General features: G+C 37.7%; 1 protein-coding gene across 13 annotated transcripts in view; it reads right to left on the reverse strand.

Annotated features, from left to right (window-relative positions):
- CPEB3 (cytoplasmic polyadenylation element binding protein 3) overlaps positions 1 to 27713 on the reverse strand; it is a 196159-nt gene that overhangs the window by 98236 nt on the left and 70210 nt on the right. For 11 of the 13 annotated variants that reach the window (XM_045438199.1, XM_045438209.1, XM_045438211.1 and 8 more), the window contains 2 exons: positions 27186 to 27345; positions 17360 to 17416 (listed from right to left, as the gene is read on the reverse strand). In XM_045438199.1, coding sequence (XP_045294155.1) covers positions 17360 to 17416; positions 27186 to 27345 — 217 coding nt within the window. The remainder of the gene's footprint in view (positions 1 to 17359; positions 17417 to 27185; positions 27346 to 27713) is intronic. The other 2 variants (XM_045438202.1, XM_045438201.1) reach the window with 1 other exon arrangement.

The raw sequence follows: 27713 nt of genomic DNA on the forward strand, positions 1-27713 counted from the left end.
ACCTACATATAAACCCCATAAATAGAGTCCCCTAAAAACTATATAGAAATTTAATGCACAATTAACTCTGGTTCTACAGAATGTGATGTGTCTGTGTGAAAATTTCAGTGAAGTCTCTTTGGTCTCCCCATTTACTTTCCACACAGTATCACAAACGGGGGGAAAACCACATCTTTTTCACCTAAGAAGTGAACTGAAAAAGTAGAAAGGGATTCAGTACTGGGTACATCCCAGGGCATATTGAAAAATAAAGTGCTTTGAAGATTTTCTTCCCTTTCAAAACTCAAGGCCCACAGAATGCATTATTACAACATTTACTAGAGCTAGACTATGGTATCATTCATATATATATGTATGTATATGTATATGTATATGTATATGTATATGTATATGTATATGTATATGTATATTGCAAGGATATCCTGTCATCTAAAATAACTTTCAAAGTAGAAAGTTTTTCTAATTTGAAAACTCAGGTTCTATAAAACAAATGAGAACTCTATTTAATCCATTTTTAAAGTGTCAATAACATGTTATAATATTAGCTTAAAACAAATCAAAACAAGAAACAGTGATAATTTGCGGTTACATTTGCAGTATAAGGTAGCACTGAAGAAAACGATTTCTCTCCTAGAAAAAGAATTCAGACTTTTCAGCTAGAAAGTTGAAATACCAGTTGGCCCGCTAGTTCCCACTTTTCTTCAGATATCATACCCTCGCCTACACACATTTGGCCTCTTCACTTTCCCATTACATAAATATTAAAAAGAATTTTCCAGTTCAAGCCCTACTTTCTCCCTAACTTCTCCCATCACTATAACCTTCAATTAAAAAAAACACAACCTTTTCTGAATTTACACAGCAGTACTGTTTACATCACTTACAAAAGGAACGCATTCCAAAAAAAAGTAAAAATTAAGGAATTTTTATCCTTTTCATTGTTGGGAACCTGGAATTCATCTCCCCGCATAAATATATTTGCATAAATATCTCCCCATGTAAAATTCATCTCCTTACATAACTACCATGCAGTAAGTGGTAGTTTCCTAGTTTGGCCCCCCAAAAGCCTACTTCATTTATAATAATAGGGATGAGTTAATACTAATAGACAGCACTATTAGATTAAGAGGACTTTGTATGCTTAAGAGATTAAGTATGCTTTGATGTTGTACACCTATTTCTTTGTCCCTTCCCCCATCCCCAATGATGTCATACTGCCCAAAACCCCCACCACAAACCTCTATTTAGAGAGGAAATAAAACATTCTGTATTTCAAAATTACTCATTTCTCTCCCAAACAACAAATTCCCATTCTTTCATTATATCTGATTTTTGGCCAGATGCTCAAATGAAAAAGAATCTGATTACAATACCAAGGTACAAATGACTCATCAGACCTTAACACCCCTAAAGGATAAGGAGAATGCTGTTCACTCAAGTCTTCAACTGCCAAATTTTCAGGTAATAGAGAACATGAAGTGAATAGATCCAGTCAGTCTCAGGGGTGAGGAGGAGCATTCTGAGCTGAGGAGATGGGTAAGGCTTGCAAAAGCATACTTGGGAGTTTTAATCAAAGCTTCTTTAAACACTTCATGATTTTTATGGATTTTTTTTTCATTTCTTATCAAAAAGACAGTAAATTGGTTCATGTCAGCTTGGTGACTGATACAGGGGCAAGACAGCATAAGGGATAGGCAACCAATTTAAAGCAGTTTTGTGAGAAGCTTCAATTTGTTTTCATCATTCATTGTGTAATTTAATTATGTACAACCCTGGTCCTAATTTCAGAATTTTATCTATCATCCCTATGGTGATTATTATTATAGCAGCTAACACTTAATTAGTACTTGCTATGTTTCAGAACAGTTCAGAAGCTTTGCACGTATCAATGTTATTTAATATACCCCATAACTTTATGAAATAAGAATTCTTATTAGCCTCTTCTTATAGATGAAGAAAATGGGACACAAAATTAAGTATCTTGCCTAAAATCTTACAGCTAGGAAGTGGTGAGTGGTGAATCTAAGCACTCTGGCTCCAGAGTCCACACTTGCAACCACCTCACTATACTGTTAAATGCCTAGAGACCAAGGTCATTATCTTGTATATCTTTTACTATCCTCTAATGCATCTGGTAGAATGCTCTATACCAAGTTGGTATTCAACAAATATATGTTGTTAGCTGTGTGTGTAATCAAGGGAAGGAGTAACAAATGCCTTGATGGCCTTTAGAATGTATGCCACCTCTGTTGGGTGATTAAAGATTTGCTCATACGAGGGCCACTTGCAAATAGACTAATTAGAGTCAAACTCTTCCCTAAGGGAGATGTAATGAAATGAACACCAAGGAGAGAAATCTGGGAACACAAAAGTAATGCCTTCTCTTGAGAACAAATATGATTTTTAAACAAGAATACTGAATACATAAACTTATCATGAGTCTGCACAAAATGATCCCACATAGAAAAAAAAGGGGGGGGGGAGTAAATATGACTAATTCCATTTGTATAGTACATTATATGCTAGTATGGATTTATACCAGATATAAGACATGATATGTATCCTAAGCAGTGCCTCTAAGAACTTTAATTCTTATTTAATCATCATCATCATCATTACAGATAAAGTTCTTTTCACCGTTTCACATATATTACTTTTAGAACTCACAAAAAATTACATTTGATTTTTAGAAATTGTGGTAGTTGTTACCCTTGGCTAAGGGTATTAACTAGAAGGCAGACTGATGGGGGTTCTGGGGTGATGGTAATGTTTTGGTCTTGATCCAGGTACTGGTTATATGGGTGCGTTCAATTTGTAATAGTATATCAAGTTATATATTTATGATTTGTGCATTGTTTGGATGTATATTATAGTTCTATTAATAAAAATGAAAACATTACAAAAATTTTATTTTTAAATTGATTCACTGGGATAAAAGGTTATAAGATTAATGCAGAAAGTCCATAATGCTAACATTTTTATAGTCTTTAAGTCATAAATCTGGGGGCGCCTGACTATAAGAGTTGTAGTAGAGCATGCAACTCTTGATCTCAGGGTTGTGAGTTCAGGCTCTATGTTTCGTGTAGAGATTACTTAAAAATAAAAATATCTTTTTAAAAAGTCATAAATTTGAGGGGCGCCTGGGTGGCGCAGTCGGTTGGGCGTCCGACTTCAGCCAGGTCACGATCTCGCGGTCCGGGAGTTCGAGCCCCACGTCAGGCTCTGGGCTGATGGCTCAGAGCCTGGAGCCTGTTTCCGATTTTGTGTCTCCCTCTCTCTCTGCCCCTCCCCCGTTCATGCTCTGTCTCTCTCTGTCCCAAAAATAAATAAACGGAAAAAAAAAAAAAGTCATAAATTTGAATAATTCAAAATTGAAAAATTAAAGATTTTAATATATCAGAATAAATATAAAAAGGTACGTGTACTTTACAATGAGATATAACAGAGTTACTCTAAAAATAAGTTTGCATGATCAATGACTAGTACATTGCGAATGGTACTCTCATGTTAATGTTATGGTTTATTAAGCATATGAGGCAATAAAGTAAAATGAATTACCTGTTACTCTTATGACTTGACCTACACTTGGGTCTTAAACGGCTGCAGTCATACAAGTGATTCCTCAAAGGCATGTTATGATCTGATTTAAAACCTAAACTAATTCTTCAGCTACATAGATTCACCCAAATTTAAAGTTTCTCTAAGCAAAGTAACATCATATACAGATTCCACCACAGAGGCTCAAAAATGAGATAGAGAGACAAAGGGAAGAGGGCCAGAGAGAGAAGGATCTCTGTTCTATTGTGTATCAAAGTAGCATGCACCATTTCAGGAACTTAAGCAATCCCTAGGATGCTATACTGATGTAAAACAAATGAACAAGATAAAGACCTTAGTACAACATTTAAAAAACTGGCTTGGAAATATTTGCCAAGACTGTTAAAAGTCAACTGAGGAACAAATTGTTAATTACTTTCCTTGTTATAAAATCAGTTTCTTAAAAACACCTTATGAACTTATGTTTTGAATACCATTTCAGTATGTAAAATTAAATTCTATTCAAACATCTAATGGTCCCTTTCAGCTTCCATCTAAGTATTAGTCATGCAAAAAACTCCACCTAAGATGGGTTAAGATCTCAAATGTAGTACAAAAATGCTCCCCCTTCTGTAATTAGATTAATTCCCAAAGAGCAGGAGTGATGGAGTTTCTTCCATAAATGCTCCTTCTCTATCTTTGTCTTTATAACAACAGGGAAGACAGTTTTAGCCCAATGATTCTCAGATATGGCAAATTATAATTGAAAAGAGATCAATTTTTCCATAAACAATATGAACTTACATGTAAAAACGATGCTTGAAAGGATGGGATACATTTTCAACTATTATATTCACATAAAGTATTTGGATGTTTTAAAATCTCTTCCTCCTAGTCTTCTCATTTTGATTCTTACCCATTTTTCTCAGATGAATCTTTCTATTCAATTTGCAATCCTAAAAAGTAACATGAGCAGCTATCATAATATACGTTTTCAGATGGGTAAACCGGAGGCTCAGAAAGGATGACGGGCTCCAGGCTGTTCAGCTATGCAAAGTTGGGACTGAATCCAGTCCACATTGGTTCTAAACCATTTATTCTTTGTTTAAGTTAAGGTATTATTTACATTCAGTAAAACTAATTCCCTGTAAATTTGGACAGTTTGATAACAACAGTTTGGCCAGTTTTGATAATTATATATAGTCGTGTCACCACTGAGTTCTATCCTACAGAACAGTTCATCTTCCTAAAAAACTTCCTTGTGCCCCTTTGCTGTTGACCCAATCCCCCAAACCATGGTCCTTGGCAAACATTAATCTGCTTTGTGTACTGTTTTGTTTGCCCTTTCTACAACTTCATATTAATACAATCAATGTGTTTGACTTCCTATACTTGGAATAATGTTTTTGAGCTTTATCCATGCTGTTACATGTGTTCATATTTTGTTTCTCTTTATTGCTGAGTAACATTCCATAGTATGGAAATACCACAATCTATCAATTCATCGGTTGTTATGGACTGAAATGTGTACCCTCAAAATACATAGGTTGAAGTGCTAATCCCTAGTGTGACTTATTTGAAGACAGGATCTTTAAAGAGGTAATTAAGGTTAAATGAGGTCATAAGGATAGGGCCCTAATCCAGTAAGACTGGTGTTCTTATAAGAAGAAGAGATACCAGGCATGCCCAGAAACACAGAAAAGGCCATGTAAGGTCACAGCAAGAAGGCAGCCAGCCCTCTGCCAGCCAAGGAGACAGGCCTCAGAAGAAACCAACCCTGCTGACATCTTGATCTTGGACTTCCAGCCTCCATACTGTGAGGAAATAAATTTCTGCTGTTCAAGCCATCCAGCCTATGCAGCCCTAGTAAAGTAATCTTAGCTATCAAGACTGAAGAGCCAGTATTTCAGTCCTTGAAAGCACTCGGCAATTCCCTTTAGAATTACTACAACTTCATCATCCTTTATTTATTTTTAAAATTTTTTTAAAAATATTTATTTTTGAGAGAGAAAGAGACACACAGGACATGAGCAGGTGAGGGGCAGAGAGACAGGAAGACACAGAATCTGCAGCACGCTCCAGGCTCTGAGCTGTCAGCACGGAGCTCGATGCTGGGCTCAAACTCACGAACCGCGAGATCATGACCTGGACCACAGTCAGATGCTTAGCCAACTGAGCCACCCAGGCACCCCCATCATCCTTTAAAAGTATTTGCTGTTAGTAGCATAATCCAAGTTTAATAAAAAAGGGAACTCCCCACCCCAATTTTTTTGTTTTATTTCATTATTACTACCACAGCACTATTGTTTTCTGGTAGTCATTACATTTAAAGCTGTTACTTTATGAATTAAAATCAGTATTTTTAATAGGCATTTTTATGGATTGGTCAGAAAATCTAATGGTCATTAATAACATATGTAACTGTATCCTGCATCCTCAACACTTGAGTTTTTGCAATGTTCTACTTCACTGCCTAAAAAATCTTATAGGAACCCTAGACTTTTAATCAATCTCCCAAACAAAACAGGAATTACTTCTGTAACCAAAACAAAGGTGTTCGACCTAGTTCAGCTAGAATACCTTAAAATGAGACTAAGGAGACTCACTTCAGCCTCTTCCAGTCTTGTTTTTTTTCCCAGCAGAACTCTCTCTCCTCCCCAAAACAAACTCCAACAGATATGAAATATTTTGTTCCCCGGAGCAGCACCGGGATCCAGAGCCCAACCTGTCATGTATCCTTCCCCCACAGTGGCCTTTAAAGTACCTCCTTGGATGCTGGGGTTCCACAGAACAAGATTAGAAAACTAAAGATCTATACTCTATGGTAGGACCCTTCTTACAAGGTAGAAAGTTCCTTCTAATATGTGTGTCTATTTTCCTTAACAATAGAGCCCAGCCTAATCCCAGTTTTATTTGAGGGTCATTGCTCTATCTTTTGGTTTTCCCTTTTCTCTAACAAAAATACATTTAATTACTCTTCATAATAAATGGTTTTTCATAATCCATATCATTTGGAACATTCTCCCTTGAATAAACGTAATTTTCCAGGAAGACACTTGTCTGTCCAAGCTTCTCATGAAAACAAGGCCCTTCACCCTCTGACCCCAACCACGTTTCAAATCCTCATCTTAGTCACACCAATTCAGTCCACTTTTCCCATAGTATCAATATAATATAAGTACTTATCTAGTCTGCGTAAGAATCTAGATATCCATGTCTTGACATCTATTCTCCGCCCCGTAAGAACCCCTGAACTCCTCTGTCCATTTCCATCCACTATTATTTTTTCCATCTTGCCCAAAAGGTAAGTTCAAGGCTTCTCTATACCATCTTGCAGTGTCCATTCACACCCAGTATTAGGTTAGTCTCCAAAGTACATTTACCATATAGGTTACTTATGGAATCTCAGTGTATGGTATGTTATCAAAGTATCACTTCAGAACTTCTAAATTCATTTCCTAAACTCCTCATGAAAGCAGAAGAAAATCAATCTAAATCTGTTGTATCTGACAAGATTTCTCTGGAAACAAACCTAAAGAATCTCTACATTATTCTGTTATCCCTACTTGGAGAGAGTGTGCATGCACATCTCCCCACATCAGGTGATGTCTATGCCCTTCACATCTGTGGCCTAATAGCATTCCACAGCGAGTAACTATCACCTTACTTTTATTTCAGTAGAACGATACTAAATGATAGAATAACTGCCCCTCCCCCCCAAAAAAGGGGAAGATATCAAGAAAAGTCCTGAGAATTCTAATCACATGCCAGAGTATAGTATATTTTACACAGATCAATGTGTCCAGATCAGGTCAGGCCTATTATAGAGGTATGCACCCAAATATTTGGCATATATTCTCAACAAACCATCTTTTCTGAACCACTATGTCAAAATCTCATGAGGTCTCTTCAAACATTATATAAATACTCAATTTCTACACTGTTCAGGACAGCCAACACTTGCTAATTCTACATTTTTGAACTCCAAATAAAGTAGGAAACTATACAGAGAGAAGAGAGAGTAAACAAAATGGGTGCCAGTGTGCTCAGGAGCATAAGCAGAACCAAAGGCCCAGCCCCTTGGTCACTGTTCCTTGTGTCTTCCCTATCAATAAGGCTCTTCTCGTGCGGGAAGGAGGGTTCCTTCATGGAAGAAAGTTATGGAAAGGAACTGACTTGAGAATTTGGGAAGAGCTCCCGCAACATGGAGAGCTGCTCATTCCCCTCACCCCTGCCCTGACCTCCCCAAAACAGCTTCTTCTTCTGACCTGAACTTGGGAAAATCTTAGAGAACAATAAAGGCAGACCAAGCTTTGACAGGGAAGAAAGAATAGGAGGGAGTGCATAGCACTGGATCTCCCAAGAGGTAAATTCTAATTGTGGCCTTTTCCATCCACCTCTTGTCCACACCTCACAGCCAAGCTTGATCCCAAATCAATTAAATTACAGTCTCTGATGTTGGGTCACAGGTATTTTCTATTTTTGTTCCCATTTTGATTGTATAACTGGAATTAAGAATTACTGCTAACCCGAAGGGGAAGAAAGGAGAAACTAGAGGTAGAAGAGGGAAGAAGCAGAGGCTAGCATTTGTTAAGTGTGTATTTATTGCCAGGTTTGGTAACAGGAGCATTGCACACTTGACCCTACTGTTTGTAAAGAAGGGATTAAAAACTCCATTTAAAATTAAAAAAAACAGGGGCACGTGGGTGGCTCGGTCGGTTAGGCGTCCAACTTTGGCCCAGGTCATGATCCTGCACTTCGTGGGTTCGAGTCCTGTGTCAGGCTCTGTTCTGATAGCTCCAAGCCTGGAGCTGCTGCAGATTCATGTCTCCCTCTCTCTCTCTGCCCCTCCCCTGCTTGCACTCCGTCTCCCTGTCTCCCAAAAATGAATAAATATTTTTTAAAAATTATTTTTAATTTTAAAAATTAGGTAACTTGTCCGAGGTTACAGAGCAAGTAAGTGATGGATCCAGGATTTAAATTCAGATCTGTTTGGCCCTCCCAACACTGCATTATCCCCACTATACTGTGCATAGGATAACAAAGAAAAGAAGGCAAAGTTTCACCTCCTTAATTTTACCTAGGGATCATCTGCATACCAAGTCGTTGTTCAAATTTAAGAGACTCACCTACACATACTAAAGGTCTGAGTGAAAGAGTAGTTAAAACTCCTTCCATTAACAAGGGAGGCTATGTTTTTTTTTTTTTTCTTCAACATTTATTTATTTTTGGGACAGAGAGAGACAGAGCATGAACGGGGGAGGGGCAGAGAGAGAGGGAGACACAGAATCGGAAACAGGCTCCAGGTTCTGAGCCATCAGCCCAGAGCCCGACGCGGGGCTGGAACCCACGGACTGCGAGATCGTGACCTGGCTGAAGTCGGATGCTTAACCAACTGCGCCACCCAGGCGCCCCGGCTATGTTTTGAAAGTAAAACTGATCACCTCTGCAAGTACATTCATTCTCCACAATCAATAAAGTATTATTTAGCTAACTCTTACTAAAGAAGCTAAATGAAACCTGAGTGATCTTTTTGGGAAAAATCCAAGAGTAGAAGTCACATTAGATTAAGGAATAATCTCTCTGTCCAAGCCATAGATGGCTACTAGTTGGCCGTATGACATCAGCAAGTTCCTTTACCTTCTTCAGAAAAGGAAGATCTTGCCATGTTTTAAATAAGGCTGCGCTAAAGATGAAATGAATGACACGATTCTCAGCTTTTCTACCAAACTTCCCCCAAAGCAGAGGGAAACAAATAATGAAGCATTCTTAAAACTTGTTGAAATCTTAGGATACCCCTTAAAGTCTCCAGGTTTATCTTAAAAACTGCATGTCAGGGGCGCCTGGGTGGCTCAGTTGGTTAAGTGTCCGACTTCGGCTCAGATCATGATCTCGCGGTCCGTGGGTTCGAGCCCCGCGTCGGGCTCTGTGCTGACAGCTCAGAGCCTGGAGTCTGTTTCAGATTCTGTGTCTCCCTCTTTCTCTGACCCTCCCCTGTTCATGCTCTCTCTCTCTCTGTCTCAAAAATAAATAAATGTTAAAAAAAAAAAAAACTGCATGTCAATTTCATATGCTACCCCATCACATACCCATGTTTTGTTTGGATAAGAGAAGAATCAGGGGATAAAACTGGTGTTCAGGAAAGTGGGTTTTGACCATGCCCTGCCAACCCATAAATGCATTACAAAGGCACAGAGGTCTACGAAAGCACTTAATAAACTGTTAATTGCTAGATCCAAATATGTTATTACCATCTTCCAAAAGGAAGTATTAAAACAAATTTTTTTTTTAATTTTTTTTTTTTCCAACGTTTATTTATTTTTGGGACAGAGAGAGACAGAGCATGAACAGGGGAGGGGCAGAGAGAGAGGGAGACACAGAATCGGAAACAGGCTCCAGGCTCTGAGCCATCAGCCCAGAGCCCGACGCGGGGCTCGAACTCACGGACCGCGAGATCGTGACCTGGCTGAAGTCGGACGCTTAACCGACTGCACCACCCAGGCGCCCCTAAAACAAATTTTTATAAAGGAACTATGGTGGACTGGATATTCTCTAAGGCTGTTACACTATGCTTTTCACAATTTCTTGGAGCTATCTTTCCCTCTCTGCTGGTCTCCAATATTGAGTAACTACTGAATAGGTTAGGCATTGTACTTGAAGCTGGTGAACAGCTGTGAATAAAAGCTAATCTCTGCTCTCTCGAAGCATACATATTAAAGAGAAAGACCAGCATTAAATAGTCAATTATAAGTGTGATGAGTCCTATAAATGGGAACTCCAGGTTCCACTGCCTTACACAAGTGGAGAAAGCAAACAGGGAGGTCTGCAGGGGAAAGTAGGTAACTTTTCAGTTTCCTACATCTTTATTACTGGGTTGGAAGCACCCAATTCCTAGCACTTTAGACATATTCACACACACAAGGAACTTCTTTCAAAATCCAATTAATAAGTCAAGAATATTTCAGGCTTCACTTACTTACAATGTTCAATGTCAGGACATGCAGACCAGGTTTATCACTCTATTTGTCAGGAAAAGAGGCTTTATTTAGTATTCAGAGCAAAATTAGGGTGACAAGTAATACTAGAAAAACAATTTTCCCAAAGACAAGAATGTATTTGTGCTAAACTAGTATAAAAATAACACAATCACTCTTAATAGTTAAGTATTTAAAGCAAAAGTTATTACCCTCAACCTGGAGGCAAAAGGTTCTGCTCCTGACTCCCTCACGTCACCCTACGCAATTCACATAGTCTCTGGAACCTCAGCTGCCCCCTCTGTAAAATGAGAAGGTCAAAACAAAACAAAACAGCAATGCCTTTAGGTCCCCTACCACATTCATAAACAGCATCCACTCAAAATAGTTTGAAACTTGAGTTGAAGTTATAACTTAAAAGTTATAAACTTAAAAGTTATAGAATATTGCATATCCCTATAATTACTATTTTTCATTTTTAAATTAGCCATTTTTTATAATATATTCATGCCACAATTGTACAATGATTTTACTTCTGAATCTGTTCAGATGGAAGCCAACAGCATTAGATCTTGTCTTCTAAAAGTTCAAAATACAGGGACACCTGGGTGGCTCAGTCGGTTAAGCGTCTGACTTCGGCTTAGGTCATGATCTCATGGTTCAGGAGTTCGAGCTCCATGTCGGGCTCTATGCTGACAGCTCAGAGCCTGGAGCCTGCTTCACGTTCTGTGTCTCCCTCTCTCTCTCTCTGGCCCTCCCCTGCTCTCTCTGTCTCTGTCTCTCTCTAAAATATAAGCATTAAAAAAACTAAAAAAAAAAAAAAAAAAAAAAAAATGAAAGTTCAAAATACTCAGAGACCATGTTTTCAATCTGAGAATCTCAAAATAATTCCTGCACCATTTTATTGCTCTGCTAAAAAATTATTTACTTATATCCATTCACGGTACACAGGAATACAATGTGCTCTTCAAACTTGGGAAAATTCCATTTGGAATTCTAGAAAACCTGGCTCTCTTCCCATTTTGGCATAAAAGCGTCATGTGTTCAGCTCGCCCTCTGCCACTTCCTCTCAGCTGAGCCCTTCCCCAAGGAGCTGGCTCCCAGCACAGAAAGAAGGGAGGAGGAAGAGGAAGCCTGCAACCACACAGGAGTCTCTGCCCAACTTGAAAGTTTATAGAGAAACCCTTTCACGTTTCCTCTTTCAATTCAACAAATGCTCTAGCAGCCCAGAGTTCAAACAGAAATATAAGCAAAATCTTCCAAAACAGATTCAAGGCATTAATAAGAGGGAAAAAGTGGAAGACGGCATAAACTAAAGCTGCAAGTTTCCTGGTGTGTCAGCTATATATAAGTTGTTGAACAATTGGTGACCTCGGAGTTTCTCAAGCAGGTGAATGTCTTTGTGGTTTTTTAAGATATAAAAATTTTAAATCTTCACGGCTTGACTCTAGTTAACAAGCTGAAAGATACAAATGCCATGGAAGCTTTTTTAATTTAAATAAAATTGAAACACTGTTACATCACAAAACTATTGTCTAAAAACAAAATCATTCTCTGGCATATCTTCTCTGAATAAGACTTTGCTTCCTACTATCCAAGTGCAGCAGTAATAACACCTTATTTGTACATGTACCAAATCTCATCTAAATCTCACAAAACAATGAGGTAGTCAGAGTATGCTAACTGTCCTTTAATAGGTTTTTAAACGAGGAGAGACTTAGATTCAGAAACCTGCTCGGCTAGTTGCCATCCTTATCACATGACTCCTCCAAGACCTAAGCTCTTACTTTGTGTCCTTTGACTTGTAGGTCTGCTGCCTTAAATCCAATCAGGAAAACATGTATCTAAATATAACCAATATAATATAAACTCATGTTTTGGAACATGCAAGAAAAAAAAAAAACTTTAAAAGGCAACAATAAAGCTGATGTGAGCAATCACAATAGCAGCTCACCAAAGCATTATCACCTAGTCAGGCATGATGCTAAGCTTTACAAGAGTTATCAATGGCCACTTCAGTGACCATTACCTCCATTTTCCAGGTGAAGAAACCAGAGGCCTAGGAGTTAAGAATGTGGCTGGAAGAATGGCTTGTAAGAAATGGAACCAGATCTGCCTGGTTCTAGACGATACTTTTCCTGGCTATGCTCTTTTACTGCTCCATCCTCAGGTTTTACACGCCTTCCAGCTGCTTAGAGGATGCCTTCTTGAAGCTGAATGATCCTACCCTTTAGCAACACTTCTTCCTGTTTCTAAGTTCATACTCATCAAGCAACTCTCCTGATACTAAACTGGTTTTCCAAGCCCATTCTCTACTTTGAAAAAGAAGAGCTGACCAGTCAAAAAAGAAAGTGGATACTCTTGGCGATGATTATTTTTTAGAGTAAATTACAAAACCAGGCATTCTGGTTTTGAACATTAAGTTGACCATAACTTTTTGACTCACCTAACTAATCATGAAAGCACCAATATCCTTTTCGGAGGATCATCATAATAGAGAAAAATCATCAAGTCAGACATTAACCCTATACAAGCCCACAACTGCTAAGCTCAACTCTATACCTAAGAATTTAACAAAACAAAACAAAAGCTACTGTTACTGTTTAAAAAAAAAATCTGGCTGATAGAACTACTACATATATAGCTGGAAGCACTTGCACTAGCCTCCTTCCTTCTCCAGCAGGAAAAATAAAAATACATTATGCAAACTTCTAGTGTTTTTGGTGTTAGGGTGAAGAGAATGAAAGAATTACTACACAGAAAAAAATATATTACCAGTTTAAGTGGAAGGGACATGTTGTTTCAGAACTAATTTTATTTTGGAAATACCAGACAAATGGCAGGTCTTACTGACAGATCAGAATTTCTTCCCCCAATCTTCCCTTCCCTCCCATAATCTATAATACTTGAGGACCTAATATTTTTTGGGAAAAGCCAAAATTTAGATGTGTCCCTTAGTTTCCTCCCCAAAGGTTAGCCGGCTAATTCTTACCAGATTCATGGTCTTGAATAGGGAAAATCAGTAGATTCTTTGGCTTACACAAATCTTGCTAATTCTTCCAGACCCTACATGTCTACAGGTTCACTGTTTTCTAAAGTTGCTTTCCTATCCTCCACCCCGATTTTCTATCTTCTAGATGACACGAGCAGTGGCAATTCTCAGAGGAAAGGATAACTGGAAGGCATGCACTAAGAACACCACAACACGGGAAACTGGCCCATTCAAAGCTGGGAAGTGGTACTGAGAAGTGAGAATGCTCACCATGACTCCTGTTCATGCCCATCAAGTCAGGAGAGCCTAGAACATGATGTCTTTAGAAGAAATTTGTGTCTGGTAAAGTCAAGGAAATAAAATAAGGATGGAAGTTTTTTGACTTACAATGAATGGCAGCATTATGTACAGAATCAGGAAGCACAGATTTTGTAAAGCAAAAAAGGGTAGGAAAGAAGGAACCACAACTGACTGACATCTCTTTTTTTTTTTTTTTAATTTAAGCATTGATCCAATTCTCATTAATTTTCTTAGCCAGTCCCTTTTTGTCTGAAAATACAGTTCAACCCAGTCCCTTTCAAAAAGCACCAATAAAGTTTCAGCGATTTCAATTATTCCTATATGAAAGCTGAGGGGAAGGGAGACAGACAAGTCCCAGGACAGTATCTGTTGGGCTGACAAATGGTAGGCATAAAAGGAAAGACAATATGGAGCTGTGCTTGTGTATGTGTCATATATGTATGTCACTAGATGAGCTAGGCTCAACCACACAAAAGGGAAGAAAAGCCTTATCACAGCAAATCTGTCAAAATCTGTAGGTCCCACAAGTATCTACCTACCAAGGATGATATTTTATTTGTTCCGAATAGCTGGAGTCCACTTTGAAAGAGGACTGACAGTAATGCAGATGTCGAGTTCTGGTTGCTTTTATGGTTTACTTTGAGGATCCTACAGGGCAGCACCCAGAGTCGTTTGAAGACAGATGCACTCTGATATCTGCCATAATGCTGCAAATATGCATAACTCATCAACATTTGATATAGGTATTGGCAAAATGATCCTTTTGGTACTTTAAGAAAATATTACATGGGGCGCCTGAGTCACTCTGTCAGTTAAGCATCCGACTTCGGCTCAGGTCATAATCTCACAATTTGTGAGTTCAAGCACTGTATCGAGCTCTGTGCTGACAGTGCAGAGCCTGGAGCCTGCTTTGAGTTCTGTATCTCCCTCTCTCTCTGCCCCTCCCCTGCTCATACTCTGTCTCTATCTCAAAAAAATAAACATTAAAAAAAAAATTTAGGGGGCGCCTGGGTGGCACAGTCGGTTAAGCGTCCGACTTCAGCCAGGTCACGATCTCGCGGTCCGTGAGTTCGAGCCCCGCGTCAGGCTCTGGGCTGATGGCTCAGAGCCTGGAGCCTGTTTCCGATTCTGTGTCTCCCTCTCTCTCTGCCCCTCCCCCGTTCATGCTCTGTCTCTCTCTGTCCCCAAAAAAATAAACGTTGAAAAAAAAATTAAAAAAAAAAAAATTTAGGGGCACCCGGGTGGCTCCGTTGGTTAAGCATCCAACTTCAGCTCAGGTCACGATCTCACGGTTCATGAGTTCGAGCCCCGAGTCTGGCTCTGCGCTGACAGCCCAGAGCCTGGGGCCTGCTTCGGATTCTGTGTCTCCCTCTCTCTCTGCCCCTCCTCCCCTGCTCACACTTTCTCTCAAAAAATAAACATTAAAAAAATTAAAAAATAAATAAAATAAATACAAAAAAATATTACAGACTCACTGAATCTTCATTCTGAAAACAATCATTAAAGAGAACCTAATTCAGGGCTCAATTGGTTAAGCAGCCGACTCTGGCTCAGGTCATGATCTTGCGCGTTCATGAGTTCGAGCCCTGCCTCGGGCTCTGTGCTGACAGCTCAGAGCCTGGACCCTGCCACAGATTCTGTGTCTCCCGTCTCTCTCTCTGCCCCTCCCCTGCTGACGCTCGGTCTCTCTCTTTGTCAAAAATAAATTTAAAAACATTAAAAAAAAAAGAGAGAGAACCTAATTCAGTCCCCTTCTCCTACAGATGAGGAAATTAAGAGGCTAAAAGGTGGATTTAAGCATCATGCACATACTGGAAAGAACATAAAATTTATTTGAAAGCAGTGAATTAAAGAAAATCAAATCAAAGAGAATTAAAATCTTTCAAAAGAAAAGTGTCTTTTAGCTTCATTTTGTACACAGAACAATCATAAATTACATCCTCTTCCTCTTGCAGAAGACGACTCACACCATAGCAAATTAGGTCTTTTCTAAAATACACACTCATTCCTTCAGGCAGACACACTACCATGCTGTTCTTTCCATTTACATTCAACTCTAGATCCCATCACCTAACTGAAGTGTTTTCACAAAGTTTCACAAAATTGCTGAGGCTCAGCAAGTTAAGCATGTTTATTAATCCTCACCCCAATGAACCTACTTCTAGGGAAAAAAACAGAGGTACCATAATCTAAAGGTAAATTGACCTTTCTTTTAAAAAGTAGAAAAGAAAGGGAGGTAGTTCTAGAATTTTTACAATTCCCAAGACCCTCCAGAAGAGTGGATACTAGCTATTTAAAACAAAATATGCGTGCAGTGGATTGGGACCTGATCATCAAGCAATGCCAGTGGTTCTTAGCAGTGGCCCCTGGAAGGAGGCTACGTGTCAGAACTGAAAGAAATGTGGAATGCATATTTTAGAGGTAACCTAAAATCTGCCCTAAGCAACTCCAATCTTAGGAAGGAAAGGGGTAATATTGTATATAACCCTAGATTTACCCAGTATGTGTCCTATGTGTATCCACAGTCAGCTTGTATATCTGGGAGGATGACAAGGAATAATCTGATGTCACTCACTTAATAGGGGGGAAAAAACCTAAGTCTTGAGGGATTCAATGGCTTTTATGGTCCTTCTGACAACTGACAATTTCTATTTAGAGACTGTTTTGCAAAGCTACTTGGTCCACAGACACTAGAAAGGAGAACTAATATCAGCCAGACCTTTCATCCAGGATTAACTAATACAATGACTTTCTGGTTAGATTTTGATGCTCCAGAACTCAACCCAACAATTACACTGACAAACCATTTCTAACCTGCAAAAGCAGCTGACCACCTATACCATGCAAATTCCACTAATGGGAGACTCCTGATTTCCAGTTTTGAAGCACCTGTTGGCTATCTACCGAAATGAGAAAATTCTCAGTTATGTATAAATAAGTTGACCTATTCTTTCACATTCTCTACCCTACTCCCTCTTTCCCTTTGCCTGCCTTCTTTCTTCCTCTCCTCCCTCCTTCCCCCACCCCAATGGTATGCACCAGGGACCAGCAAACTTCTCTGTAAAGAGCAAGACAGTAAATAGTTCAGGCATTTTAGGCTCTGTCATTATGGCACAAAAGCAGCTATAGATAATCCATAAATGAATAAGTGTAGCTGTGTTTCAATAAAACTATTTATAAAACCAGGCAGTGGGCCACAGTTGGCTCATAAGGCTGTAGTTCATCAACCCCTGGTATAGAGTAGCAGTTCTCAACCTGTAGCCTAAATCAGAATCACCTATAGAATTTGTGAATACACAGATTTCTTGGCCCCATCCTTAAAGTTTCTGATGCAGCAAGTCTGTAGTGGGGCCTGAGATTTTGCATTTTTCTTAAGTTCCTAAATGATGTTGATGCTGCTGGTCTAGGCATCACACTTTGAGAACCACAGGTATAGAATAACAGTCTATCCTGGACTAAGTGGAAGGTTGAAATGTAATGAACAATTAGGAAAGTGGAAATTACATGCTGTAAACTTGTCTGCTAATTTTACAGAACATTTCATATGAAGACTTACTGTTAAGTGCCATAATATTATCTGTTCCTGGATGATGGAAATTTATTCCCATGCGTCCTGAAAAATAAAATAATTTTATTTTAAGCACAAAGAAAAGAATGCTTAATATAATCATTTCAAATACATAGTAAAAGACGGACATTACAAAAAGCTATAACAGATTAATCTAGAACAATGCTATCAAAGGCCATAGCAGTTACAATGGTTTTTAAATCAAATCAGAAAACATACAAATGAAAAAAAATCTTAAAGCCAAAATCTCAATAACAAATAAATAAAAACAAAAAAGAAGCTTCCATTATAACAGTGTGAAATTTTAAAGCATTTCTTGCATTCCAATTTAAACATGCCAACTGGATTAAGCATTTTATTTAAACAACCATTCATACTGCCCTTTAAATTCAAGCAGCAAAATAATAAATTCAAAGAAGTATATAAACTTGAAGCTTAGTGGGAATAAAAAGATAAAGTTTTCACAGTGGCTCAAAAATGCAACATAATTATCAGAATGGCAACCCGAAGAAAGATGGTAAAATTTATATAACAGGGATAGTGGGGAACAACGACTGGCCTAAAAATCTAGGGTTCTTATGCTTCCCCTACTACTAACTAGTTATATGACCTCGGGTAGAACGCTCATCTCCAGACGTTCATGCTTACAGTAACAGGGTTGCAAACTTCTGCCCACCCTGGCTACCTGCCTGTTTTTCTATACCTCTGAGCTAAGAATCATTTTTACATTTTAAAGGGATTAAAAAAAAATTAAAAAACAAAGAATATGCAACAGAGACCATCTGAACCACAGACCTAAAATACTTACTCTCTGTCTCTTTACAAAGTCTGCCAACCCCTGGTCTAGAAGATGATAAGTCTGAATCAGATGTTTTAACTCAATAGCCTCCAGGGTTAAAAGTGGAAGATGTAAAACAGTTGGTATGTTTTTCATGAATTATTTGGGAAAAGGAGGTGGATGTATTAAAAGAATAAAGAAACAGAGAGTCTGATATAGAAAAAAAATGTATAAAGTTTGTTTATTTGACCAAATACAAAATCGTTACTAAACGATTTAACAAAATCGTTACTAAAACCATGCTTTTGTGTAAAGCTAACATACATGAACTTGGTTCTGCAAGGCCTTCATGTCCAATTATGTGAAGGGTTGTCATGAAGTTCTCAGAAAAATGTCCATTTTATGTCATTACTACTATCCAAAAAAAACGTCAACAGTAGGGGGGGTGGTCAGAGAAAGGTGGAGATATGGAGATATGATGATATGGTGATTGATTTTTCAACCAATACACTGTTATTATATATAATTGCAAAAGGTCAGTCATCATTTGGTGTTGATCTCTGTTATGGGGTACTGGAAGCAAACATCAGTAGCTCTTCTGGCCCAAAAGAGAAGAATCACAGTGGACAAAACAGAGCATTTGCTTCAAATAAAAAGAAAGAATCATTAATTCTCAGTCAAATTAATGTTTTGCCTAGACAAGGCCACCCTGATCTCTTAAAAGCCCTCAGGTCACAGTAATTTGTGAAAGGTCATTTCATATTAAAAGGCAGGGAAAAAACAAAACTCTTGTAAGCGTAACGTTGCTACTACTGATGGGTGTGTGTCTGTGTATGTGTATATGAGAGAGAGACAGTAATTAAAAATAGAAAAATCCAACATGGGACTATTCTAATTTTACTATGAAGCATTACAGGACTTTCAATAAAAATTACTTTTAGTTTTTATTATTTTAAACTTTATTAGGAGGAAGATATTACATCTATGTCTAATTTTATGGAGACTCTTGTTAGCATTTATATTATAGTAAAATTAGTTTTTAGAATATATTTTAATGTTTTCCAGAGAAAAATCTTCCTATTAGTACACAACCATTTTTTAAATAATAGAATTGCCTACTTTATGTTTTTATTGATTTCATAGATCTTTTCACGTTTACTAGAAGCTAAGTATTAGTAGTTTCAAAAACTACCCATTGTTCAAAGACACATTTAATAGTATCTATGTATGTAACTACTCTATGTGTCTTATTTTTTCCCAGTTCCTAAGCCATTTTAGAGTCTAAAAATTATAATCTACCCCAGAGGCTACAAGTGCTATCTCCTACCACCACCTTGATCAGAACCTATAATACAAAAATTCGTCATGAGAAGAAGACTGACTCAACAGGGAGAGTTTACATTCTGGTTTCAGTTAGCTGCATCAATATTCTCTCCATTATTTTTAGATAATCAAATCTGATTTGGATTCATTACCCCCAAATACTAATATCCATAAGAACTACATGTGATTTACTCATTGTATTCTGAGATGATACTCAAATTTAACAGTAAATAGTCACTGGAAAGTAAGCCTGAAAACCCAACAAGAGTTCACAATCACTGACTAACATAAGGAAATGGCATATAGAGAGAATCTGTTCAATCTCTGACCAAGGAATATTCAGACATGGGTGTGGTTCCTAAAAAGCTAAAGGTGTTCCCTAGAATAATGAAGCGTTATCAAGAAAACCAAGCAAGCCCAAATTTACTTGATTCTCATTCAACTTCTTTTATTTCCTATGCTATGGTAAAAGAAAAAAAAAAAAAAAAGCATGTGGTTTATAATCACTACATCAAATAATAGTTTTTATATGTTTCTGGAACTACTGGTGTTCCCACACTTAGAGGGGTGCTTCTTTCTGTAGTTCTCCAGAAGTTGGGTCCTTTTTGGACCCTTTCCATGAGATCTTAGGACTCTTCAGCTTGAAAAGATGAAACCGAAAGGAAGCTCAGTAGTTTTCCAATTATTATCCTCTAGCCCACACTGATTACTTCCAATTCAATCTTTCTAAAGATGTAGAAGAAAGAAAGAAAGAAAGAAAGAAAGAAAGAAAGAAAGAAAGAAAGAAAGAAAGAAAGAAAGAAAGAAAAAGAAAAAGAAAAAGAAAAAGAAAAAGAAAAAAGGCGTAGGTGATGTTTTATACATGAAGGCATCAGTATTTGCTGAAAAGCAGAAAACTTTTTGCCTTTCCTGGCATCCTCCCTAATTCTGTTGGCCTCCTTGACTTCAGGGGATCTTTGGATCAACATCATCCACAAAAGATTTTATAAGAAACTCTGTCATGTCAGACCCATCAGAACCAATTATTTAAATACAATCTATGGGGCGCCTGGGTGGCGCAGTCGGTTAAGCGTCCGACTTCAGCCAGGTCACGATCTCGCGGTCCCTGAGTTCGAGCCCTGCGTCGGGCTCTGGGCTGATGGCTCAGAGCCTGGAGCCTGTTTCCGATTCTGTGTCTCCCTCTCTCTCTGCCCCTCCCCCGTTCATGCTCTGTCTCTCTCTGTCCCAAAAATAAATAAACGTTGAAAAATTTAAATACAATCTAATTGTTTCCCAACTAAATGCAAATTCTTTGTAGCAAAACAACTTATGGCTTCTTTAAGCTACTTTTTTTACCTCTTCAAAAATTAATGTTTAGATTATAAAATCCAATATATTTTCATCAGTGAAAAATTAGATAATACAGAAAAATCCAAAAACTAAGATCACCAATTAAAGACAAGCTCTGCCAACATTTTGACTTCTAGTCTTCCAGTTTAAGAGGTATATATGTGCAAAAGTTCTTTTCTAAAATTAGAATTATTTTTTATTTTTTTCTTAATATATGTTGCATCCTAAATTTTACAGTTATTATGAGATTTTGAAGAAGAGAGAAAATATATAGCAGCAAAAGAAAAACTGATTCCAAATTCAGATGAGGCCATTATTTTTTTCTTCCTTTTATCCAACAAATACTGCTGTTTAATCAGCTGTGAAAATAGAATCAAGTGTGTGACATCTGGTGATTTTTGTTAATGCAGTCTGGTGCTGCCAGCGTGACATTTTGTCACCTGTCCATGGTCTGCTATTTTTAAATTGTTCTTGTCAGCCAGCTATCTTTTAAGTATAGTGTAAAATATAAGGTTTCGAAAACTGAAAGGCATACTTGGCTTTACGGAGTTAAATGATGCTGTGGAAATCTGAGACTGTCCCACTTTCCCCACTGCACAGGGTCTGATAAATGGGGGTAAGAGGGGATAGAGGGAGAGGCTGGAGAATAGGGTTACACAGGTTTATCTAGACTGTAAAAACCACAGTCTCATAAGCTCAAGTCACATTCATATTTAAGAAGCTAGTTATAAAAAATGACCTCTACTGTTATTCAAAGTTTCAGAGTCCAACCAACCCATACTTTTATATGTCCCAAATAAAAATTGAAATTTTTATGAATTTCATAATTAATTATGAAAGCCACCTCTTTACTTCTGCAATATGTTATGAGATAAGGAACAACTACTGTACCTTTAACCATCCCCATTTGCTCTAAAAAGTCAAGTCCTTCAGAGACTTTTACATAATAGAATGTAAGTGCTGTGTTCTAGAAAAGGTTATAAGAAAAATGCATATTCCACTGGGTTGTATTTTCCACCGATTTACTCTATAAAATTGAAGATACATTCCTTCAGGAAAAGAATCCACAAGATGCAATAATGTTATGCAAGAATACAATAAAATAGTGTTTTAAAGCCCTTTTAAGGAAAAATGATAAAAGTTTGGCACTAAAATATTCTAACTATGTTCCAAAGAACTGAGAAACAAAAGCCGTGAGCTTAGACCTGAGGTCAAATCCTAGTTTCTTTTCATACCAGTAGTGGATAATTTTTGGCATGTTATTCATTCCTTTGTGTCTATGTTTCCTCATTTCAGGCTCTACTCTATAAAACAGTTAACATCAGAATTTCTAGAATTTTCTTTTAAAACTCTCAGGTGATTACACTGCTATATAAGAAGGACCACTGGGTAAATTAATGGGAGGTACTAAAAAAAAAAAAAAAAAAAAAAAATCACTCAGCTTGTATTTACTGTCCTCCTCTTGAATAGAACCAGAACAATCACTTCTTGCTAACTCAGAATCTATGTCCCAAACAATTTCTGGACGCTGCTAACTTTTATACAAGACAAACTGATATGGGCCAGAGGTAGCACAAAAATAGAACTGGAGCACCAATGCAAGTAAGTAAAGAGACAGCATATTTCTGGAACAAACTAAATGTAATGAAGGTGCACTTTTTCTGAAACAAGGGAACCTCAACATTCCACAAAAGGGGCCAACTTTGTGAAAGGCTGTACAACACTAAATTTAAATTGTGATGAATAAAGAAAAATGCTTCCATAGTACCAAAAAGGGTGGCATTTCTTTCTTCCAAGCTTCTGTCAATTTAAATGTTTTAAAGCACTGTTATCAGGAGATAGCTATTTTTCCCCCAGATTCAGTATACATTTGAAAAGCAAACGCTTCAATATCAGTTTCTCAACTGACACCTGCTCTTTTCATTTTTCAAATTTCAGTTCCATGAATAGTGAGGAAAGAGAAAATTCAAATATATAGAAATGTTTCATCAGGCACTAGAAATGTTTCATCAGGCACTACCCCCAACCCCTGGTTTCAGCTCAGGTCCAACTGAGTCACCCAGGCACCCCTCCTTAAGTGTCCAACTCCTGGTGTCAGCTCAGGTCACAATCTCACAGTTTCATGAGTTTGAGCCCTGCTTTGGGCTCTGAGCCAGCAGCATGGAGTCTACTTGGGATTCTCTTTCCCTCTCTCTCTGCATCTTCCCCACTTGCACTCTCTCTCTCAAGTAAATAAAAATAAACTTTTAAAAAATGAACAATAGGAAAAGTCATATATAATATGGGAAGAGACAACAGGTAATTATTACAGTGTTACTCTGTTATAACCAAGGACTGTTTGAGATCTTTCAGAAGCCAAAAAAAAAAACAAAAACTGTCTAATTTTTATTTTAACAAGAGTGCTGTGATCTGATCAACACTACTAAACATATTTCTCAGGTGCTGTGAAGAAAGCTCAATTTGACTTTCCCTCTACATTACTTGACATTCTTATCATGGGGGAAGAAGTAGGGACCTTTTAAATGTTCCTACAAACATCTTCAAGGCTGACCTAGAAGTATAAATGTGACTGAAAAGCTGTTAAAGCTCTTTACTAAAACACAAGTCTTATTACTTCCTGAACTTCCCATGCTATCATTTCTCCCACTAACCCTTTTCCCCCACTGAAATCAACAGAACAGTTGAATAAGGGGATTTCTTATTGCATACATTTCTAAGATGAAATATCACTGTGAATATAGTTCATCAGGTTCACTTTATTTTTTTTTTTAATGTTTATTTATTTTTGAGACAGAGAGAGAGAGAGTGCACAAGTGGGGAAGGGCAGACAGAGAGGGAGACACAGAATCCAAAACAGGCTCCAGGCTCTGAGCTGTCAGCACAGAGCCCAACGCAGGGCTGGAACTCATGAACCATGAGATCATGACCTGAGCCAAAGTTGGATGCTTAACCGACTGTTGCCACCCAGGTGCTCCTCATCAGGTTCACTTTAAATACATCATGAAGTACTTTATTTTTCATGAATGTGATATCCTGTTTTATTATATTTTCCTCACATTATTTAGATACACAATTTTGGAAAGCCAACACAACTTAAGAGAATTATTTTTCTTTCTCCTTTAGGTGGTTTTTGATAATGACAGAATGTTTATCCTTCAATAATTACTACGGCAAATTATCTGTGTATGACAAATACAAAATTTCGACAACTTGCATTTAAAAGCTTTTAACATAGAGCTGCAGTCTAGCTAGAAGGAAGTAAATATTGTAGGAACATAAGGTTTAATTCATTATCTAGGCTAGGCAGTAGGCACACCACTACCACTGCCAGCAAAAAAAAATCATAGTTTCTAGTGTCAAGAACTTTATCTGACCTTCATAGCCGCTCCATGAAGTAGGTACTTTATTTCAATGATGAGGAAACTAAGGCTTTGAAGAGGCTAACTAATTTATCTAAATCAATAGCCAACTAGAGGCAGAGCCAGGATTCAAATCCAGGTTTGAATGACTACAAAGTCAGAAAGGCTGAGTTGAAATTTAATCTCCTACAAAGAGAATATAAAATGCCTCGAAGAATGTTAATAAAAATAATAATGTTTACTATCTCTAGGTAGTAAGTCTCAGATTATTTTTTCACTTTCCTTTTTGTCTTTTTATGTACTATCTGAATTTCCTATAATGAGTAAGGAAGTATTTTTTTCCCCTGGAAGAAAACTGAGCTCCAGGAAATAAACCAAAACAAGCATACAAAAAAACCTAAATATGATTCTGTAACTTGAGTTTTGAGACCCTCAAAAAAGTGTTCCCACGTTCAAGTGGGAGAAGAATATATTAAAGGTAGGAGGAAAAACAGGATGGAATAGAGGGAAGTGTTTCTGGACAGACTCATAGAGAAGCCATATGGTAAGTCCCCTAGCCTACTACCTTTCTCTTAAAGTTCCATTCACCTACATGTTTACATCTTTTGACCCAGAGATCTTCTCTATGAATTTACCTTAAAGAAAAACTAGGTGCAAGAACTCATTCATGGCAGCATTACCTATTACGGAGAAAAAGCTGGAAACAACCTAAGTGTTCAAAGTGAAGGCCTATTAATAAATTATAAAGACCAGATAAAAATATGGATACAGAAAATATCCAAAAATATGGATGCAGAAAAATAAGGATACACTATCACAATGTTTACTTTTTTCAGTTACATTTTTATTATAATTTTCTCCATTTTTAAAGTCAAAAATTATTTAAAATCTTTCCTTTAAAATGCCAGCATCATAATTATGTTATTAGAAGTAATAAGAATCAAATACATGGTGCCATAAATTAGGTCTAAAAGTCTCCCAGCTGGAAAAGGGAAGCAGGAAGCCTCAACACGCTAACCAGAGGACAATGACATGGTGAAGTAATTGACCATGGGAAGCAGTCCATTCACAGGAAATCAAGGTGGGTGGTATAATGAACGGAAAAGTTGCAAGCATATTGAAGCTATAAAAAAGTACATATTATGAGCCTTCCAACTTACTAGGACATATTATAAGTACAATACAGAAGACTTTCACAGATGAAACCTCCTATATCCAAGTGTGGCAGAGAAATATATGTAGAGGGAACTGGATATGCATTAAAAAAGGGGCGCCTGGGTGGCTCAGTCGGTTGGGCGTCTGACTTCAGCTCAGGTCATGATCTCACAGCTTGTGAGTTCGAGCCCCACGTCGGGTTCTGTGCTGACAGCTCAGAGCCTGGAGCCTGCTTTGGATTCTGTGTCTCCCTCTCTCTCTGCTCCTCCCCCATTCATGCTCTGTCTCTCTCCAAAATAAACAAATGTCAAAAAAAAAAAAAGTTTTTTTTAAAGGGGCCACCAAAACTGGAATAAATATACATTATCCTGTAGCGAAGGACCTTCCTTACACTTTGCCAGTGCTGCTCTCAACAGCGCAGGATAGCTCCGATGTAAACAACATTCACAAAATTCTGGAAAATTATTTTACAGACTATATTGTAAGATCCTTTCATAATCTTTTATTGCTGGAAGAATTCAGACCAAGATAAAACAGGTATGCATAAAGAACAAGGGCTGAATATTTTAGAATAATTAGGAGAAGCTTATAGCCGTTCATGGTAGAGAAGGAAGACAAATGTAGCCTTAGAAGACACTAAAAACACAAAATAGTCTGTGAATATCATTAGGGGTTTTTTTTAACACCATTCTCACTTCTAAGTGAAACAGGCTTTAAATTACCATATACCTAATCTTTCAACTGAGGAAAGACGTGGTAACAGTGACTAAATATAACAATGAATAAATGAGAGGGTTTTTTTTTCTACTTCTGAAGTAGAATATAGCTTTTAAAATACAGCTTTTCTCAAAATGCTTTATTTTCTTCATAGCCTGTTAACTACCTTCTTTTCACTGGAAATTGAGGAAAGCAGCAGAAAATCATGAGTATGACAACAAAATGATGAAATGGATTTCTGAGGTGGCTTGAGGAAATGATGATCAGGTGGCCATAGTCAGTCACACCCTATATAAAAAAGCCTGGAGAGAACCAGAGGAGATCAAATTCTTCACAGCTCCGGAGAACATAAGGGTTCTTAAAAGATGGGCATCCTTGTAGCCAACTCTTCCCAGTTTTCAGATATTTTGGCTCTAAATCCAAGTGTAGTGGATATTTCCACAGGAAATTTCCATTACAGTATTTTAAAATATCACAGGGCCCCTAAAAACCCCTATAGCATATAAAAAGAACTATCTGTAATTATGAATGTGACATCAACTGCTAACCTGAATTTACAGGGGCTCTAAAAATAGGAAGTCCTAATATGGCTGACCTTGGGACTTTCTGCCTTATATTTAACCCAAAACATTTACACACTTTAAGTCATTTTCCTTCTGTTTTAGTCTTAAGACTGTGCAAAGAATCACTGGCTGGCTCTTAATTCTGTGTCATGATACTTGCTACACTAGGAAAGTGATTATATTTTAACAAAATGGAACTCTTTCCTATGAAGTTTTCTGAAGTAGTCTTTGGAGACTGATTTACTAAGTTTCATATTGCCTTGCAGTATACTTTGACTTAAATGAATTATCCAGGTTCAGCTAAAGGTTTCCAAATGCACAAAGTCCAGAAAACTTGCCTTCTGGTCTCATGCTACCCAACACATGCTTCTGCCAGACATTATGATTAAAGCAGTCAACCTTGATTATTGTAGGTAGCTGAACCCAGCTTAAAAAAACAAACAAAACAAAAAACAAAAAAACTTTAAACACATTCCACAGTGCTTTACAGAAGCAAACAAAAACAAACGGGAAAAAAAAATCACAATTATTAAAAAGCTGATTTTTGTTTAAAACACCAAGCAAGGAATGGACATATGAATATTCCTAACCTGCAAAATGATTCCTCCACATTATATCAGCGAAACTCATTGGTGGGCCACTGGGAGGGTAGTGTTTACCTTTCAGAGGCTCATGATCAGTCCTTATCATATCCATTAAGGAGTTCTCCAACGAGTGCAAGTTAAAAGTGTCATAGGGCCTACTCCGGTCCTAAAAATAAAAACACAGAACAAGACAATAAATAAAATTAATACTACATCATTTGCTTCTTGCCATGGATTAATAACATGAATTGGGGCGCCTGGGTGGCACAGTCGGTTAAGCGTCCGACTTCAGCCAGGTCACGATCTCGCGCTCCGTGAGTTCGAGCCCCGCGTCAGGCTCTGGGCTGATGGCTCAGAGCCTGGAGCCTGCTTCCAATTCTGTGTCTCCCTCTCTCTCTGCCCCTCCCCCGTTCATGCTCTGTCTCTCTCTGTCCCAAAAATAAATAAACGTTGAAAAAAAAAAAATAACATGAATAAAAGTTCCAGATCTAATAACACACATTCTTTTCATTAAGAATGATGAATTGGCATTCC

The sequence above is a fragment of the Leopardus geoffroyi genome, chromosome D2 (genome assembly GCF_018350155.1).
Source record: "Leopardus geoffroyi isolate Oge1 chromosome D2, O.geoffroyi_Oge1_pat1.0, whole genome shotgun sequence".
Taxonomy (NCBI): Eukaryota; Metazoa; Chordata; class Mammalia; order Carnivora; family Felidae; genus Leopardus; species Leopardus geoffroyi.